This window comes from Meles meles, chromosome 10 (genome assembly GCF_922984935.1).
Source record: "Meles meles chromosome 10, mMelMel3.1 paternal haplotype, whole genome shotgun sequence".
Lineage (NCBI taxonomy): Eukaryota > Metazoa > Chordata > Mammalia > Carnivora > Mustelidae > Meles > Meles meles.
The window spans coordinates 51,906,231-51,927,164 of NC_060075.1; the positions used below are offsets into that span (position 1 = coordinate 51,906,231).

Below are 20,934 nucleotides of genomic sequence, written 5' to 3' on the forward strand. Positions count from 1 at the left end.
CTAGCATAACTTAATAAAAACATAATCCATCTGCCACAAGTGATTGAAAGAACATGCTATGACTGATTTCATAGAACACTTGGGAGTTGATACAAATATGGCCTAGTCTTCTTGTATGTCCAGATCTGAGAGTCCTATTTACCACTGAACCTTGGAAAAATGAACTGCAGAGAAGAAAAAGTTCTTTCAGGACTTCTAGGTATTTCTTCTAGGCACAGTCCAGTCATGCTTACAAGTTAAAAAAAAAAAAAAAAAAGTTTTAACAAGTTGTGGGCTATAACTAAAGTGAAAAATACTATCATTTATTTTGTTATATCTAATACTATTATCATTATGTGTAAAATCTTGCCTTTTGTCCTCAAAAGGACGAAAACATAAATTTTGTTTCTATCTGTGAATATGGCTAAGTATGTGGTAGTTGCTCATTAAATGTTTCTTGAAAAAGATAAGTAAATGAGAAGTAAGTTTTGCTGTAGTCAGAGTCATCCCCTTCTATTCTAAAGAGTTTAGAAAGAGAAAGATCAAGAGAAGCCCACGAACAGTCAAAAATAAATAACTTGAGCAGAAAATAGAAATGAGACAGGGAACAGAAAAGTCAATTTCTATTTTGCTTCTGCATCCATTATATCAAAGAGAATGAAATTTGTTCTGAATAAAAAAATGGATGAAATAAGTATAAATAAATTAGAATTGAATTCTCTAATAAGTAAAGAACTTGCCAGAAATCTAGTTAACAAAAGGAGTTCAAATTCTTAGATAAATTATATATTGAAGTACTCAGGAAGCTTCTAAATAACATTGCCGAGCCACTCTTACGAGTTATCTGTGGAAAAAGAGAACCACACAGATGCCAAAAAAACTAGAAATGGGAATCTGTTATACTTTTTAAAATGAAAAAGACCTTTTTTCTTTTTTTTAAAGCTTGGCTTTAACAGTATTCAGAAAAAATATAAAAGAATACTTTTTATAATCTCTGAGTGGGAAAGACCTTTCTAACTTATGCTGCAAAATCTGGAAGCTATAAATTAAACAAAAAAAGCCCAATAAAATTATTTAAAAATTTAATTTCTTCTTGTCAAAAATCAGCAAAGTCAAAATACAAATGACAAACCAGGGTTAAAATACTTACAAATCCTATTATAGACCAAAGGCTAATTTTCTTATACATAAAGGAAGTTTTAGAGAGCATTCATGAAATGCAACAAAAAGAAGCACAATAAAATGAAGTATGACTGTTTATATTTTGCAAATATTTCCCCCCAATATATAGCGTGCCTTTTCATTTCCTTAATGGTATCTTTTAAAGTAGAAAGTTAAATTTTGATAAAATCTAATTAGTCAAATTTTCATTATGCTTCATGCTTTTAATGTCTTATCTAAGAAGTCTTTCTCTAACCCAAAGTTGCTAAGTTTTTCCTTATGTATTCTTTTAAAAGTTTTAAAATTTTAGTTTTTACTTTTAGATCTATTTTGAGGTAATTTTTATTTATAATGTGAGGCAAAAGATGATTTTTTTTTGCATATAAATAATCAATTGTTCCAACATTTATTGAAAGGACTATTATTTCTTCACTGAACTACCATGGTGCTATTAATGAAAACCAGTTGACCATACATATATTGGTCTCTTTCTGGGCTCCATTCTATGCCACTGATCTATGTGCCAATACTACAGTGTTTTCTTTACTGTAGGGTATTAGACATCCTTGAAATCTGGCTGTGGATAGCATCAAATTTTCTTCTTTTTCAAAACTGTTCTGGTTTAGTCTAAGTCTTTCATAAATTAAAGTTTATCAATATGTCAGCCTGAAATTCTGACTGGGATTCTCCTCAATCTACAGATCAGTTTGGGGAGAACCGACCATGTTAACAGTACTGAGCCTTCCAAACCCTGTATGTACGTATGCCTTTAATTTCAGCAATTTTTTTTAGTGTCCAGAGGATAGGACTAGCACATATTATTAAATTGATCCCTATTTCTTTAACAAGTATATAAAAATACAACTGATTTATATAGATTGATCTTGTATCTTATGGCCCTGCTAAATCACTTGTTAGTTCTAGGTTTGTTGTTCTTCCTTCTGATAGATTCTTAGGATTTTCAATATAAACAATAATGTCATCTTTGAATAAATAATTTTTTTTTTCTTCAATCTGTATGCCTTTTATTTATTTACTTTTCCTTGCCTTTTTGTACTGGCTAGTTCCCCTGGGTATAAACATGAATGGAAATGATGAAGGTTGAATAGAAGTGATCACAGAAAGAAAGCATTTTATCTTCCATCATGAATGATGATGTTAACTGCAATTTTTTAATAGATATCCATCAGGTTGAGGCAACCTTCAAGTTTACTAAGTTTTTATCAAGAATGAATGTTCAATTTTATAAAATGCCTTTCCTGCAACAATCACATGACTCTTAGCATATCAACGAAATGGTGGCATTTTTTGATTTTCAAATATTAAAGCAGTCTTGCATTTTTTAGATAAAACTCACTTGATAACGGAGTATTATCCTTTTTGTATGTTGCTGGACTTGATTTGCTAGTATTATCTTAAGAACTTGAAATCTATGTTCATGAGGGATACTATTTTTACAGTTTTCCTTTCTTGAAATGTCCATAGCTGGCTTTGCTATCAGGGTAACACTAGGCTTCATAAAATAGTAAATGTTTCCTTCTCTTCCTCTTTTTCTGGAAGGAATCAAGTGGAATGGCAAATATTCAATTTAAAAACATAGAGCTATTCAGGTTGTCTCTTCTTACGTAGGCTTTAGTAATTTGTGTCTTTTAAGGAATCGGTCAATTTTATCTAAGTTGTCATATCGATTGTCATAAAGTTGTTCATAATATTTCTTATTGTTCTTACATATCTGTTGGATTTGTAGTGATGTCCTCTCCTTCATTTCTGATGTCGGTAATTTGGGTCTAGCTATAGGATTACTGATTTTATTGATATATTTGAAGTTATACTGACTTTGTCTATTTGCCTTTTATCCATTTAGTCTTATTTTTATTAATTACGTCTTTCTGCTTATTTTGAATTTAATTTGCTCTTCTTTTTCTATTTTCTCAAGGTGCACACTTAGATGACTGATTTACATATTGTTCTTTTCTAATTATGGCATTTTCTTCCAAGCATTGCTTTGACATATATTTTCATTTTCATTCAATTCAAAACATTTTTTTGTTTGTGATTTCTTCTCCATCCTGTGGTTATTTAGAAGTATGTTGTTTAATCTCCAGATACTTGGACATTTTTCAAATAACTCTGTTTTGAATTTTAGTTTAATTCTGCTTTCGTTTCACAGGTCTGCTATAAAAAACTGGGGTGAATCTGCCCAATGTACTGTGTAGCATGAGGACTCTCGACTCAGTAGTGGGAATGCAAACTATTCTCCAGACTTTGTGATCTGGAAATTGTTTGGCCTACTGTGCTTTCCAGGGGATCTTCTCTAGAACTCCAGAGGCCTACTTCATACATATATAGGTCAGTGCTCAGCCAAGGATTTGACAGCTGATCTCCAGAGCCCTTTCTGTGTTCAGCTTCCTTCTCCCCAATATTTTACGACACAAATTCCAGTCACCTCCATCTCCACAAATCCCGACCTCTATGAAGACTGCTGGCCTGTTTGCATTTTCATCCTTTACTGCAGCCTGAAAACGATCCTCAATTTCATGTTGCTCACTTTGTTTCCTTTCTGTCAGGGATCGTGGTCCTGGCTGCCTACTATCCCTGTCTAAAGATGGTTTCCCTTCCCATTCCATATTTTGCTAACTTGTGATGTTAATTCAAGACTATTTTTTCTTCCTTATAGCTTGGATGAACTATATTCATTCTTGTAACTTTAGTTTTCATGGAACCCGAGAGATTTCAGTACGCATCCCTGACTTTTTATACACTGTAAGCCATTTCTTTTACCACTTTCTGAACAATGAAAGGATCTTACAATTGTTTGATTCATTAAGTCACTCCCTCCTTTTAGGCTATGACCTTCACATATTTCACTTTTACAGATGTTAAAAATGCCCCAAGACATTGTTATTATTTTATTTTAAAAATCAATATTATATTTACCATTAGTATTCCCTTTGTCATTCTTTCTGCCAGAAAAACTTCCTTTTGCATTTCTTATAAAATAAACGGAGATTATTTTTCTCAGATTTGTCTAAAAGTAAAAATCTTTATTTTGCTTTCATTTTTGAAAGTACTTTTGCCAGAAAGGGAATTCAAGTTTGGCAGTGTTTTTCTTTCAAAACTTCAATGATCTCAGTGCACTCTGTTTTGACATATATAGTTCCTGTTCTATTGCTAACCATTAGTCTTATTGTTTCTCTTTAAAAATACTCGTCTCTGGTTACTTTACAAATATTCATTTGGTCTCTGATTTTCAGGAATTTGACGATGTTGTTCCAAAGAATGTTTTTCTTTAGATTTTTCCTGCAGGAGGGTTCACTTTGCTTCTTGGATCATCAGTTGATGCTGTTCATCAGTTCTGAAAATTCTTGGCTACTAGATCGTCAGCTATTTCTTCTGTCCCATTTACCCCTTCTCTCTTTCTGAGATACCAATTACATGTATATCAAACCTTTTGAGTATGCCTCCTATTCCCTCTTCTGTTCTTTCCATACTTGCTACTGAGTTTCAGTTTGGATGCTTACTACTGCACTGTCTTTAAATCCATTGATCCCCTTCTCTGCAATGTTTAATCTCTTAACCCTATCAGATGAGCTTTTATTTCAGATATCATATTTTTGAGTCCCTGAATATCCATTTGATTGTTTTTTAAAGTATAACTAACATACAGTGGTACATTAATTGCAGGTGTACATTGATTTGACAAATCTACACAGTACTCAGTGCTCACCGTGATAAGTGAGCATCACCTGTCACCTGTCACCATACATTACTTAAATATCATTGACTATATTCCCCTACGCTTTTAATCTCCAAGACTAGTTTTTTTTACAACTGAAGTTTGTACTTCTTAATCTCCCTTTTCCATTTCACACATCCCCTACCCATCACCCCTCCAGCAACCACCAGTTTGTTCTCTATATTTAAGAGTTTGCAGCACTTCTTTAAAAAGTCAAGACATGGAAGCATATCTAAAATTGGGGCACCTGAGTGGCTCAGTTAGCTAAGCAGCTAACTTGTGGTTTCAGCTGAAGTCATGATCTCAGGGTCTGTGCTCAGTAAGGGCTCCGCTTAAAGATTCCCTCTCCCTCTCCTTCTGCCTCCCCTACCGCCCATGGCATATACCTATGCTTTCTCTCAAATAAATAAATTTTTAAAAAATGACTAAAATTCCAGTTGGTTGATACACATCTAGATTAGTTTTTACTTAGGAGCCAAGGGTTTTATACCATGTGATCTTAGAAAGATTAAGTTTGTGAATAAAATGAAGAATCTGTATCATTGACTCACTTTTAGAAATGAAAAACTTTGTAAAAAGTATGATTTTTCACAAGTGAGAAGAAAAAGATGAATTGACTGTAGTTAAAAACAATTATGGGAGAGGGTGAAATCAACATACTGGGAGTGCGAAAAGCAAACAGAAAAACAAGACGACTACATGAAGGAAACGCCAGAGAGGACATGTGGCACATGTTTCTGAAAACAAGAATCACTTGAAGGAATGCTGAAGAACAGGAGAACAGGGCTATGAAGCAGTTAATACACTAAGCTTTAGTGATGTTTATAAAAACTAAGACAGGAAATAGTGTAAGTGAAATAAAACTGGACAAAGAATAACAGTAAAAGTGTATTTACAGATGAGTTAAGGAGACAACTAGAGAGCTGATTACAGAAACAGACTTAATATACCAATGTTATCCAAGAGAAAACAAGATTTCAGAAAGTACTAGATATAGGAAATCAAGAACCAAAATGAAAAACAGGTACACAGTCTAATATAAAAGAAGAAAATCAGTATTTTGTAGTTCCTGAAATGGAGACAGTATCAGGATCTTTTTCATAAGTCCTGTTATAATATGATTGTTCAGTTAAAATTTCCCTAGAATTTAAATGTGTTAGGCTAAAACTAAGAGCTATTTTATCTTGTATTTAAAGTCAACACAAGAAAGGCAAAAGTGGTCTAATTTTCATGTGCATGAGTGTTATTATTTGCTAACTAAGCTGAAGGCATATCAAGTTCTGAAATAATAGTATCTGAAAAGACCTCTGTAAAGACAATTTTAAAAATAATTTAGTAAGTTTATGAATAAACTACTATACCTTAGCAAGTGATTTTACAATAGGATTCTCCATAATCCCCTTGAGGAAAATTAGGTCTATTTCTTCTGCTCCTGTAGATGAGGGCAGCTCCGTAAGGTTATCCAACACTTGCTGCATTGCTGCTGAGATAAAAGCAATGAAAATAATAATAATGATAAAAAACCCCAAACCCTTAAATTCCAAGCCATTATGAAATACAATATAAAATTATAAAATATTGATATATTTAAAATAATTCAAATAAAAAGACATTAACAATACTCTTTTGAAAAGTCATGTTTTAAAAAACAATTGTTAAATGGTTAGTTTCAATCTGAATTTCCGTGAATTAGGAGGACACGTTTTTATACACAATTTGGGCTTTATTAGACTACCTTATACTTACTTACCACTTTACACTTGCTTTACACTTTTTAAATTTAAAGCACTACTCAAGAAGGAATACAAAATTTTAATAGACCTATAAAAAAGTAAAGAGAATGAATTAGTAATCAACAAACTTCCCACAAGCCCAGAACCAGATGGTTTCACTGGTAAATTCTATCAAACTTGAAAGAGGAATTAAAACCAGTACTTCACGAACTCTTCAAAAAAAAAAAAAAAAAATAGAGGAGGGAATACTTTATAATTATTCTACGAGATCCTGATACTAAACCCACAAGAAGGTATCACAAGAAAATTACAGCCATTATCCTTTATAAATATAGATGCAAAAATCTTTAATGAAATACTGGAAAACTGAATCCAGCCACATACGGAAAGGGTTGTACACAAAGACCGAGTACAGCTTATCTCAGGAATGCAAGAATGAAAATCAATCAGTATACTATATCGTATTAATAGAACATAAAACCAAAACAACTACATGGTATCTCAATGGGAACAGAAAAAGCATTCAACAGAATTGAAACTCTTTTCATGATAAAAACATTCAACAAACTAAGAATGGAAGGGAAATTTCCTAAACTTGGTGAAAGGTATCTATGAAGAATCTATAACTAATATCATATTTAATGGTAAAAGACTAGACACCTTTCCATAAGATCAGGAACAAGGCAAGGATGTCTACTCTTGCCATTTCTACTCAACATTATAGTGGAGATTCTAGCCAAGAGAGTTACACAAGAAATAAAAGCATTGGAAAGGAATAAGTAAAACTATCTCATTTTGCAGATGACATGACCTTGTATACAGAAAATCCTAAAAATACAAAAAAATTTATTAGAATAAATGAGTTCAGAAAGGTTGCAGGATACAAGATGAAAATAAAAAAATCGAACATATTTCTAAATACTAGCAATGAATAATAATGTGAAAGTAAAATTTATGAAAACATTCTTTTTACAACAGCATCAAAAACAAATAATTAGGAATAAATGCAACAAAAGAAGGGTAAGATTTATACACTGAAACTATAAAAATCATCAAAAGAATTAAAGAGGACTAAAATAAATAGAAAGCGGGGCGCCTGGGTGGCTCAGTGAGTTAAGCCTCTGCCTTCGGCTCAGGTCATGATCCCAGGGTCGTGGGATCAAGCCCCGCATCGGGCTCTCTGCTCAGTGGGGAGCCTGCTTCCCCCTTTCTCTCTGCCTGCCTCTCTACCTTCTTGTGATCTCTCTCTGTCAAATAAATGAATAAAATCTTAAAAAGAAAGAAAGAAAGATAGATAGATATCCTACCTTCATGGATTGGAAGACTTACTATTGTTAACATGGCAACACTCCCCAAATTGATCTACAAATTTAATGTAATCCCTGTCAAAATCTCTACTGCCCTCTCCCCCTTTTTTGCAGAAATTGAGAAGCTGATGTTAAAATTCATATGGAAAATGCAGTGGACCCAGAATAGGGAAAAGATCTTCAAAGTGAACAAAGTTAGAAGACTCACACTTTATATGAAAACTGACTAAAAAGCTTCAGTAATCAAGACTGTGGTACCAGCATACACAGAGACATAAATCTTAAGAGTCCAGGGCCATGTGGGTAGCTCGGGCGGTTAAGCATCTGACTCTTGTTTTCAGCTCAGGTCATGATCTCATCATCCCAGGATTGAGCCCCACATCAGGCTCCACACTCAGCAGAGAGTCTGCTTGAAGAGTCTCTCCCTCTGCCCTTCCCCGACTCAAATAAGTCTTAAAAATAAAGAAGAAAAAACAACTTATAGACCAGAAATAAATCTATATATTTAAGGTCAACTGACTTTCAACAAGGGTGGCAAGACAATTCAACAGAGCAAAGAATAGTCTTTTCAACCAATGGTACTGGGACAACAGAATATGAATATGAATATGCAAGAGAGTGAAGTTAGACTCCTACTGCATTCAATATCATAATCTTAATATTATTCAGATTAATTTTATTAGTTTTGTCTCTTTTTGATGTTTCTTTGGTATAAGTCTATTAAAATTGCCATTTTTAATATGTTTTAATTTTTATTAAAATAAAACATAAGCATTGTTAAAAGTCAGACTGTACTCACTAACTGACTTACAATGAAATATAGCAGTTCTCTGCTCTATTTCCCTCCCAACTTACACTACTCTGTAGAAGTAACTACTTTGAATTTGTTATAGTTTCATTTAATATCATCTGTATTTCTGTATAATATGCTAATATTGCTTCTTTTTCTTTTACCCATTTTAGACAGTATCTATTTTCTGCTAGAATACTTGAGGGTTAAGCTTTTACCTTCCTCTATCTCCAGAAGGGCAACTTCTAATAAAGTCAACATATGGGAATCCTACACATTTTTTCCCCCAAATGTTCCAACAAACTTTTCACATTTCTGTAATTTTTCCAAATGCTCAAGAATTTTTTTTTTAAAGATTTTATTTATTTATTTGACAGAGAGATCACAAGTAGGCAGAGAGGCAGGCAGAGAGAGAGGAGGAAGCAGGCTCCCTGCAGAGCAGAGAGCCCAACGCGGGGCTCGATCCCAGAACCCTGAGATCACGACCCGAGCCGAAGGCAGCGGCCCAATCCACTGAGCCACCCAGGCGCCCCTCTATCAGACCTATTATTCCCTGACTTCAACTCCTGAACTCCAGTCCAAAGTATTCTTGTCTTGTACTTTAATCTGGACAGTTCATCTCTAGAACTCCTATTCACTCTGTGTAAAATGGGTGACAATTCTGAGAGATGTGAATCGGAGAAAAATGTGCTCTTAAAACAAGGAGAAGGAAAACCTATACTGGGCTAAAATGAAGAAAGGAAACCTAGGAAATAAAGAATACAAACAAAGCCTATTTCATACTTTTGTCTGGGTCCCAATGTGTACCTTTCAGTGGGTAGAGAACAACAGAATCAATATTCAGAAGTATATTTATCCTGTAAGTAGTTAGCTCTACTTCTCATGATGACATTTTTCTTTCCTTTGATGTTCTATATTTGTTTTTTAAAAAATTTTTAGCTTTCATTATGAAAAATTCCAAACATTTCTAAAAGGGAGACAAAATAATATAATGAACCCAATAACTATCAGCTCTAACAACTAGCAACTCATGGCAAATCTTGTTTCATACCCCTATATACTCTCTATCCTATATAACTTTGAAGCAAATCCCAGATACCACATTTTAGTATTTATGTCTAAAATATCAGGGCTCTTTCTAAACAGTGTAACCAAAATACTGTTAGCACACCTAACAAAATAACCAAATTGTTATACTGAAAATCTTTTTAAAATGCACCTTCCAAATGTATATTGGTTCTTGAGGTACTGAAATTTTTATATTGGTGTTTAATTAAGTGGGAAGAAAAGTGTTGGAGGTTGTAAAATATACCCTTGGTTATTTTAAAGATCTTCATAAGTTCTTGATTCTTGATTATATGAAATCTAATTAAACACTGGTAAGTCTGCCAAATATCCCATGTTCTCGAAGTGGGATCTCTAATATTATAAAGTTGCCACGCATTCCCAAACTAATTGGTACATTTAATGGAGTTCTAATCAAAATACAATAGAATCTTCCACATGTTTTCAGGCCAGGTCTGGCTTGTTCTTCCCCCATTAAGGAAATGTCCAGGGAGCTCCAAGAAACCTGGGCTGATGAGGCAGGGGAGCAGGTAAAAGCAGTGCAGTTCTGCACAGGTCGGGGAGGTTACAGCATCTGGAAGTAACTGGCTGTCCAAGGGCAACGCTGTGCTGGTGAATGTCTACAGGAATCTGGTATATCCACTGCTATTTAGTTTAAGGAAAAAGCAAATTATGTGTTTTACAAGGAAATCTTCAATGGGTCCTCATGTCCCTTTGGGACCTATGCCCCCAAAGACTTCAAAGAGGAGACTGATATTTAAGTATTCAAGTTTTAGGATATCTGGTAAAACCCGCAGCCCCTTGGGGATGGTGATGCAAAGCTGCTAGAGCTGAAAATCAGAATTGTTGCAACTGTCTTTCTAGATGAAAGTTCTGGATGTCATCCATGACCATGAAATCTCATTTCCAGCTGAGGATGGCATCCCTGTTTCTTTATGGGCAAGAACTTCCACCCCTAGTTGCTAGATCTTTGAGTCACTAGTACTCCTTTCAAGGGGTACTCAAAGCTTTCACTATGCCCGATCCCTTCTGGATGGCTGTGATGACCCAGTATGAGGCAGGAGTCTATATAGCCAGAGTATTGTTCCTATCAGGAGATCCTGACTAAGCTGGCCACCATGGCCAACGCACAGAGTGGGAGCTCTCAGCAACAACAGTCAGCAGCTGGAGACCTAAGGCAATCTCCTAAAGTCTCCCTAACAACCAACAGGTAATATACCCCCCACTCCAGTTAGAAGAGTAAACATGCCAAGCACCTCTTTGAAGGGTTTTAAGAACACTGTAACAAACTATGGAGTACTCTATGACGGCGCTAAAGGACTCTCACTTGAAGACCGAGCCAGACAGACTGCAGTGTGCTTGCCAGGCAGATCCAGAATGGCCCTGCCAAAGCCTTATTGAGCCCAACGCTTCTAGAGCTCATGCCTAAAGGATCATTCCCCAGCCCTTTCTTATGGGCAGTTGTAGAACATTCACTAAGACGTTGTTTTCCACTGATAGCAATATTTTTCTGTTGTTGAATTCAGATGTTATTTCTAACATTCCTGTCAAAGCTTCCTTAAAAATATTTGCTTTTCACTGGGTGTGGTGCATAAACAATGAATGCTGGAACACTGAAAAGAAATAAAATAAAATAAAATAAAATGAAATGAAAAAAAGAGAGTGTAGAGAGTACTTAAAAATAATAAAATCTTTAAAAAAAATTCTAGCAAGACTTCAAGAGCTACTTCACATTTTTAAAAGAAGACACAGGAAAAAAATACAGAAAAGAATGAAAATATTTCAACTTCTATGCAGATTTCAAAACTCAATAAAAAATTATATTTTAAACTCACTTATGAACATATAGGCAAATATCTTAAACAACACATTAGCAAACTGAATTTAACAAGGCCTTAAAAAACAACAATGGCTATAACACGAAGGACATGGGGAGATGGAGAGGAGAAGGGAGTTGGGGGAAACTGGAGGGGGAGATGAATTGTGAGAGACTGTGGACTCTGAAAAACAATCTGAGGGTTTTGGAGGGGCGGGGAGTGGGAGGTGGGTGAGACTGGTGATGGGTTTTATGGAGGGCACATATTGCATGGAGCACTGGGTGTGGTTCATAAACAATGAATTCTGGAACACTGAGAAGAAATTTTAAAAATAAAAATTTTTTAAAAATTAAAAAAAAACAACAATGGCCAAGTAAAGTTTATCCTAGTTATATAAAAATGATTTGACATTAAGAAACATATAATGTAATTTAGTAATTATCATAGTAAGAAAAAAAAAACCTATCATCTCATCTCAATGCTTTGAATACAGTACGAATAAATTTCAAAACTCTATCCTAATGGAAAAATCATACCATAGTAAGAATAGGAGGAGGAAAACAAAGTCATTTGATACCAGAATCTATATGAAACATACTTAATAAAGAAAAGGAAAAAGCTTTACCATTAAAGTCAGAGACATGACCAGAACATCCACTAAGACCACTACTTTTCAAAACTATATTGAAAGATTTTTTTTTAAATTGATTTCTTTTTTTTTTTTTTTTAAGATTTTATTTATTTATTTGACAGAGAGAGATCACAAGTAGGCAGAGAGGCAGGCAGAGAGAGTGAGAGGGAAGCAGGCTCCCCGCCGAGCAGAGAGCCCGACGCGGGACTCGATCCCAGGACCCTGAGATCACGACCCGAGCCGAAGGCAGCGACCCAAACCACTGAGCCACCCAGGCGCCCCTAAATTGATTTCTTTATTGGGAGGGGTTGCAAAAGGGGAGGGAGAGAGAGAGAGAGAGAATGAATCCCCAGCAGACTGAGCCCAACATGAGGGCCCAATATGAGGATCAATCTCATGACCCTGAGATCATGACCTGAGCCGAAATCAAGAGTCAGACTAAGCTTAACTGACTAAGCCACCCAGATGCCTCTATACTAAAAATTTTGATCAAACGTTTAAAAAAATCCACATATGAATGTTAAAATAATAAATAAACAAATAAATAAAGCCACTGATGATAACTATCTACTTGGAAAAAGTCATAAGGTATCAGCTGAAAAATTATTTAAATTAGTTAAAAGAGTTTTGGCTAAGTGACTAGACATAAGAGCAATAAACAAACAAAAAAACCTTTCCTAATAATAGTTGTAACTAATTAGAAAACATCATTGCTGGGAGAAAAATAAAAAGATATCCCATTCATAATAGCAACAAGATCAAGCAAAACAAGTAAACAAGTAAAATATAATGCTAAAATAAAAATGTTCATTCACATAGGTATGAGAAAAACTATAAAATATAATACAGAACACTTAAATAAGTGAAGAGACTATGTTCTGGGATAGGAAGACTCAATACTATAAAAATATCAATTCTCTCCTAATTATTCTTTTAAAAAATGAATAAATTCTAATAGAAACCCCAAAAGAATTTTTTGTAAAGCTATTCCAAAATTTACTTTAAACTTTAATTTAAAATTTACAAAATGGGTAAAACTAGCCAGTAACTTTGCATGCATATATATATGTATGCATATATAAATATATATATTTAATATATATAATAAATTATATATAATATATAAATAAAATGTAAATAAATATAATATATATATTTATATTTGTGTGCATATATATATGCACACAAATATAAAGGAGGTACCTGTGTTATCAAGTTTAAACCAGTGTAATTTAAAATAGTGCAGTATTGGCATGGCAATAGCTAAATTTTGAAAGATAGGAGCTAACCAGTATTTAATATATGCTAAAAGGTGATATTTCAAATCAGTGTGGGTAGGATTCAGTATGGTAGAATGACTACTTGAGCTTATATTCTATCCCCTCAGAACCTCTATTAAAACAGTAGCATAGGGGGCACCTGGGTGGCTCAGTGGTTTAAGCCTCTGCCTTCGGCTCAGGTCATGATCTCAGGGTCCTGGGATCGAGCCCCGCATCGGGCTCTCTGCTCAGTGGGGAGCCTGTTTCTCCCTCTCTCTCTGCCTGCTTCTCTGCCTACTTGTGACCTCTCTCTCTCTCTCTCTGTCAAATAAATAAATAAATAATATTTAAAAAAAAAAAAAACCAGTAGCATAGTATTAGTAAAGGTACACTCCCACAAAAGTAAAGAGGAAAAAAAATGGACAAAGAATATAGCAAAAATATTTGGAACAGTGGGAAAAGAAACTAACTTAGAGCAAAAGTAGATTCTACCTGCTAAATATTTGGGGAATCTAACAATTTCATTCCATCCCACCCTCATGAGTCTTAGCCACCATCATTTCTTTCCCAGGCTACCACAGTAGTCTCTCATGAATGTGTGTAAGTAAGCAATTGAAATGTAGATTTTATGGCCCATAAGTCATTTTAATACAATGCTAGATTGAATCTGCACCACCTTTTACAGCTTTAGTTATATCAATCGAATTCCCTGTCCTGATGCAAAGTCCTCCCTCCACTTATCAGCACATATGCACAGCCACTTTTGTGCACCTAATTCATATCATCCTTTAGAAGCAGAATTTCTATGCCCCAATTAAGATAAATTCTCCTAATATAAATTTCCGTAGTATTCTATACAACCCTGATAAACCTATAATTATTTTGGTATTTGTTTAATGTACAATTCTTTTCTAAACTCTAAGTCTGATAAGCATAGAAATTAGATCTGTCTTGTTCAAAACTATATTCCCAGCAACCATCCTACATTCTGGTACATGCTAAATTCTTCATAATACAGTTTCGGTCACAAAAATGTAGTATTTTTCTCTTACTAAAATCAAGAACAGTTTTAAATTATATATTGTTATTTATAAACAAAACATCTGTGTAATACTTGGAATTAGCAAAATGTGGTGTAGTTTACAAAGCAGTAATCCTAAAGCTACCAACTTTTCATAAATTATATAATAAGCCATAAAGATAGAAGTGTTTTCTTTCAATGCTTAGTCTACTAAAATGGCTTTTCCAGTAATTCTTCATATAAATATATTTCTAACTTTCTATAATTCAGTACATAAGGCAAATAAAATAAATGGTATTTACCCACCTATATTGTTCCAAAATCTCTTTAGAATTGTTTTATGTAAGCATTTCTGCCTCGTTTTAGAACTATAACTAATTACACGAGGCATTCTTAATAAATTAGGCCTGAAGCCTATTTTAATATGCAAAATCTTTTGTAACCACATTTGGTGATACATTCATTCCCATTTGACTCAACAAATTAGATTTCCCATTGAAAATATGACAGGTAAGTTAACTTTACATAAGATGTTAAAATTTATTTCTGTTGCTATATTTTGTAGATAAAATTATTTCACCAGAACCAAGCTGGATAATTTATAGAATTCCTTAAATGAAAAATGAAATCTCCTTCTATATGCTTTTGGAAATATTTAAGCATAATTTTAAAGGAGGTACTTAGAAGTCATTTGGACTTCTAATGTAGCTGCAAAAGAGCAGCAAAATTTTTAAAAAATGTATTTCCAAGAAATGATACCAAAAAATTCTACTGAAATTTGAATCAAGTCAGGTTTAAGTTTAAATTGTGACACACCTATTTTCACACAACGGATTTAACCATCACAGCAGAGTTCATGTGAACCATTAATGTTACGTCAGTAATACTCATTTTCCATAAAATGACAATATACTGTCAACATCTGAGCTCTCACACTAGTATCTTGAAAATCCAATTTAGTTATAGTTACACTCAATCAAAAAATCAAATCTGAATGTGCTCAGCCAATTTAATCAACATTTGATGAGGGCTTATAGGCTAGGCATGACGTTACCTGCTGAGGAGACTAGAGAAATATTCTTCAAAAAGTCAAACCAGTAGACCAAAATGTGTAAACATGTATATAAAGCCTGACGATGGTAACAACACTATGAAGGAACTGCAGTTAGGTGAAACAGCATAGTGTTTAAGAGCCTGGACTTAACCATTTAACGAGTCCTAAAAAGCTGAGTAAATGACTTAACATTCCCAAGTCAGTTTCTTTCACTTTTTTTTTTTTTAAAGATTTTATTTATTTGGCAGAGAGAGATAGAATGTGCACAAGCAGGGGGAGCAACAGGCAGAAGGAGAGGGAGCCTGATGTGGGGCTTGATCCCATGGTCCTGGGATCATGACGTAAGCCGAAGGCAGTCACTTAACAAACTGAGCCACCCAGACGCCCCAGTTTCTTTCACCTGTTAAGTGGAAAAGACAATAGTATCTAACTCACAAGGTAGTTGCTGCTAAATAATATATAGAAAACTCCTAGAACAATACCTCCTGGTGCATTATTAACATTGAGGGAGTACAGAAAAGGAGTAAAATAGTAACTCTTTTTTTGATGGTGGTGACAGGATGATAACATGGGAAACCATATAGATGCCAAAGGAAGCATCCCAGTGGAAATGACCAAAGTGATTGACCCTATTCAAAATCCTGAATTCATGATCAATATTTAAAGTCTCAAAATAAAATATGGAGTTGTATATACCAAAGCATTCCTAGAGAAATTTCTAAGCTGGGAGTCAAGAAAAGTGCAGACACAGTGGAGGGGCAGCCATTCAGAGCTAAGTAAGGAACCTTATATACAGGAGCATTCTTTTGAGCCTAAGTACCACACATTTCTTTGCAAAGACAGTGGTAGGTATTCTGCTTGGGAAAGATTCCTAACACAGATGTTGGGCCTGAACAAAACAGCACAGAGGCCAAGGTAAATCTGGTTCTTACTGATGGACCCTGAAGAAGGGGTGGAGGAAAAGCTACGTTACAGAAGGGAATACGCTAACAAACAGTGTTTCTCAAACAGGAAACTATTAGCATTTGGGGAACAAAGATTTCTTTTGGCCCAGAACTGTTCTCCACCAAATGCCTGTAGTGCTCTACATTTATTATGACAACCAAAAATTCCCCTTACCACATTTCCTAACACTCTGATGGCTGATACCACCCTCTCCCCTTCTGTTCTTCCAACAGAAAGGCTTGCACTAATATGTGTATCTCCAGGATAAATTCTTCCCTCTCAGTTTAGCTTGTTCACCTGCTCTTTGCCTACAAATCTGAAAGAGAAGCCTGCCTGAGGACAGGCTTACCTGTTAGCCCCCACTCAAGACCTCTTATTCCATAGAAAGCAGCAGCAAGGTCAGGGGACAGTCTATATACTACAGAGGAAATCCTTATTAGATGTATATTCTGAATTAATCAACCTAGTTCTTCAGTTACGGATCACCAGACATCTAAAGAAAACTTCAAGGACAGTGGATAAAGCTAAACAAACTAAACTAAGGGGAATCAGATGGCACTGAGAATAGAACTTAAAATTTTAATTTTTATTAGCATACTCAGAGACATGAGAGGCTACTGCATTCATAAAGGAGGTCACTAAGAGGGAGAAAATGAGGTACCTAGAGAATAAGAAAAAGTTCCTGGCAATTAAAAATATTGTCAAATTTAGGAGCCTGGATGGCTCATTTGGTTAAGTGACTGGCTCGTTGGTTTCAGCTCACGTCATGATCTCAGGGTCCTGAGATTGAGCCCGCCATTGGGCCCCACAATCAGTGCAGGGTCTGCTTGTCTCTCTCCCGCTGCTCCTCCCCCTGTTCTGTCTCTATCACTCTGTCTCTCATAAATAAGAAATCCTTAAAAAAAAAAAAGTCGAATTTAGAAAAATCAAACAGTAACCTAAAAGATAAGACTGATAAGGTCAAAACTGCAATCCAGAAAAATCCAGAAAAATCCAGAAGTCAAGTTAAACTCCTAAATGCAGAACAAAGATGAAAACATGGAAAACAAAAGAAAAAACACATAAGCAAGTCTAATAGTGCCTATCAGGAGTTTCATAAGATCAGAGAAAAGGATGAAGAGGAAATAGCTGTCAAATAGAAGAAAATGTCCCTGAGTTTAAATGACACACAAAACTTCAGAATGAAAGGCTTTCCAAGTACAAAACAGACTGAATGAAAAAGACCCAGATCTGGAAACATCTAAGTGAAATTTCAAAATGCCAAGGATAAAAGGGGGGGGGTGTAAATGGATATTTCCAGAAAGAAGAGTTATGTAAAAAGAATAATAATCAGACTTGTATGCCATTTATTACTGGTAGTGCTGAATACCAAAAGGTAACAGAGTAAAAATGTCAAAGTTTTGATGAGAAATGTTTAAAAAATTACATTATATTTTAGAAGCCATTATACATTCACACACTTTTATATATACAAATTGTGTGTGTGTGCATACACATATGTGGTAAAAGAAGTTTAATTATGTTTCCAGATTTTTGGTTTTGTTTTTTTTTAAAGATTTTATTTATTTATTTGACAGACAGAGATCACAAGTAGGCAGAGAGGCAGACAGAGAGAGAGAGGAGGAAGCAGGCTCCCTGCTGAGCAGAGAGCCCGATGCGGGGGCTCGATCCCAGGACCCTGAGATCATGACCTGAGCCGAAGACAGAGGTTTAACCCACTGAGCCACCCAGGCGCCCCTGGTTTTGTTTTTTTTTTTGTTTTTTTGGTTTATTTTTAACCAAATTCTACTTTCAATGTGGGGCTTGAACTTATGATCCCAAGATCAATAGTAGCATGCTCTACCGAATGAGCCAGCCAGGTGCCCAAAAGAAAGTTTAACTGTACTAAAATATTTAATAAACACAAAAAACAATCTCCTCCTGCAAAGAGATTTCTTTCTATCCCTCCAGCAAAGTATATACTTGTATTTAAATATATCCTTTTTTATTTATACGAATGTGATTGTTTTATTAACATCTTAGTGTTCTTTCTATACGGAGCTCACTCTTTTCAGTGTATCCAGTACCTCCAGAAATGGATGTATCAAAATTTAGTCTGTCCTCTACTGAAAGATATGCAGGTTGCTTCCATTTTTTTTTAAATTTTTAAGATTTTTATTTATGAGAGAGAGAGGAGGGGGGAAAGGGAAATAAAATAAGAAAAAGTTCCTGGCAATTAAAAATATTTAATTTTAAATTAAATATTATTATTTAATTATAAATTAAATTTATAATTAATAAACTATTTTATTAATTTATTAATTAAATTAGTGCTTTTGGCTTTCAGTGGTTTTTTTTTCCCTTTTAACTTGTTTTCAGCAGTTTGATTATAACGTGACTAGGCATGGATGTCATTGGGCTTATCCTGTTTTGAGATTTGCTGAACCCCTTGAGTGTATATGTTTATAACTTTCACCAAATTTGGGAAGTTTTCAGTAACGATTCAAATATTTTTTTCTGCACAGTATCCTTTTTTGTTGGGTGTCTGATGAAACAAATTACGTCAGACTTTCTGGTATTATCCCATAGGTTCCTGAAGCTCTGCTCATTGTTTTATCCAACTTTCTCTGTTGTTCAGTCTGGATAAACTTCTGTTGATCTCTAAGTTCATGGATTCTTTGTCATCTCCATTCTGCTACTGTACTTGTCCAATGAGTTTTTTGTTACTATATTTTTCAGTTCAAATTTTCTATTTCGTTTTTCTTTTTCTATTTCTTTACTGAGACAATCTACCTTTCCACTCATTTCAAGAGCACTCACACGTACCTGCTGTGGTGTATTTATAATGGCTGCTTTAAATCTTTCTCAGATTATTCCCACATCTGTGTCATCTCAGTGTTGGGTCTGTTGACTGTCTCTGGCCACATGAGTTGACATTTTCCTGGTTCCCCACGTGCTAAGTAATCTCAGAATGTATGTTTTATATTTTTAATAGTGTATTTTGAGAATGTCTTGTCAAAATCTTCTGGAGTGTTGATATTTTTGTGGTAGCAAGCAATTTACTCAGTTGACTTGACCTTAAATTCTGACTCTGAAGTACTACTACCATTTTAGTTCAGTCTTCCATGCCTAAATTCACAAAAAAAGGATGCAGATTAAGTTTTCATTTCTCTCCGGTAAATACCTAGGAGTGAGATTGCTAGTTCACATGATAAGTATACATTTAACTTTATGAGAAACTACTAAACTGTTCAAAACTTTCACAATGTTATTTTGATCTGTCCCATATTATGTACTACCTACTAGTCAGTCTGGGACTTTGGTGGTGGTCTATCAGCATTTCAGTGCCTAACATCTGTGTATACTCTTATGGTCAGATACAAACACACACACACACACACACAGCTCAAGTGTGAGTCCAGGAGTGCACAAACGACTTTAAGGAGTCTCTCCAGGCCTACTCCCTCTCTATAAATTTGTCTGGTACTTCTATTTTCTGTGATGCTCTTTATCAATGCTCTGGCCAGAGATCAGGGGCTCTATTTAAGCCATTCTGCCATATACTTCCTACGACCACAACTTTTCAATGGAAGAGGAAAGTCTCCTCCTCTGGAGTTAAGGTCCTCTTGGCTGCTGCAACTGCTTCAACACTATTGCCAAAGGATTTGCTGGGAGCTGGGGTGCAAGACAACTCAGAATAAGAAAAATAAGAAAGAGATTTCTGCACTCTGAGTATCTTATTCTTTAAACCAGAAGCAGAAGGTTTCTGAAGTTCTCGCTGCACATTCTGATGCCAACTTTTGGGTTTAAGGATATAGTTGGTAGGAGATACCAAGGGGAAAAAGAGTAAACTCACCTCTGATTCAGTGGTATTTAAATTTTTGGTTGTCTTCTCCAACCTGCCTGCTACTATTGACTTTTTAGTCTACAAATAGCTATTCCTGTATTCAGGCCAATTTTTATAGCTGCATTCACTGGGAGAGAGGGTGTAGCATGTTTACACCTCCTTACTGGAACCCTTTGTAAACAAGTTATATTTTCCACCAAATTCGGGGTGGTTTGGTGCCATTATTTCTTCAAATATTTTTCCTGTCCCTTTCTCTCCTTCCTGTCTTTCTGGGAACTTGGATTACATGTATGTTGAAATGCTGGACATTGTCCCAATGGTCTCTGAGGCTCTGTTTACTTTTTAAACATTTTTTTTCTTCTCCCTTCTTTGGACTGAACATCTTTTATTCCTCTTCCCATTTTCTATGCCATCTCAAATCTGCTGTTGAGGCTATTCAATGAACTTATTTTAATTACTGTACTTTTCAAATATAAATTTCTATTTGGTTCTTCTTTTTTAATTTGTTTCTTTATTGGGATTCTTTATTTGTTGAGTATACTGTCTTTTAATTCTCTTAACATATTTAAAAGCCAATTTGACGTTTTTGTTAAATCCAACATCATGTTCA

At 34.8% G+C, this 20,934-nt stretch overlaps 1 protein-coding gene across 5 annotated transcripts in view; it reads right to left on the reverse strand.

Moving 5' to 3' along the window:
* Positions 1-20,934, reverse strand: part of PALS2 (protein associated with LIN7 2, MAGUK p55 family member) — a 109,142-nt gene that overhangs the window by 57,410 nt on the left and 30,798 nt on the right. For 4 of the 5 annotated variants that reach the window (XM_046020612.1, XM_046020608.1, XM_046020611.1 and 1 more), the window contains exon 2: positions 6,238-6,356. In XM_046020612.1, the coding sequence (XP_045876568.1) occupies positions 6,238-6,354 (117 nt within the window). In that variant the 5' untranslated portion in view covers positions 6,355-6,356. Of the gene's footprint in view, positions 1-6,237; positions 6,360-20,934 lie in introns of all 5 variants that reach the window. The other variant, XM_046020609.1, reaches the window with a different exon arrangement.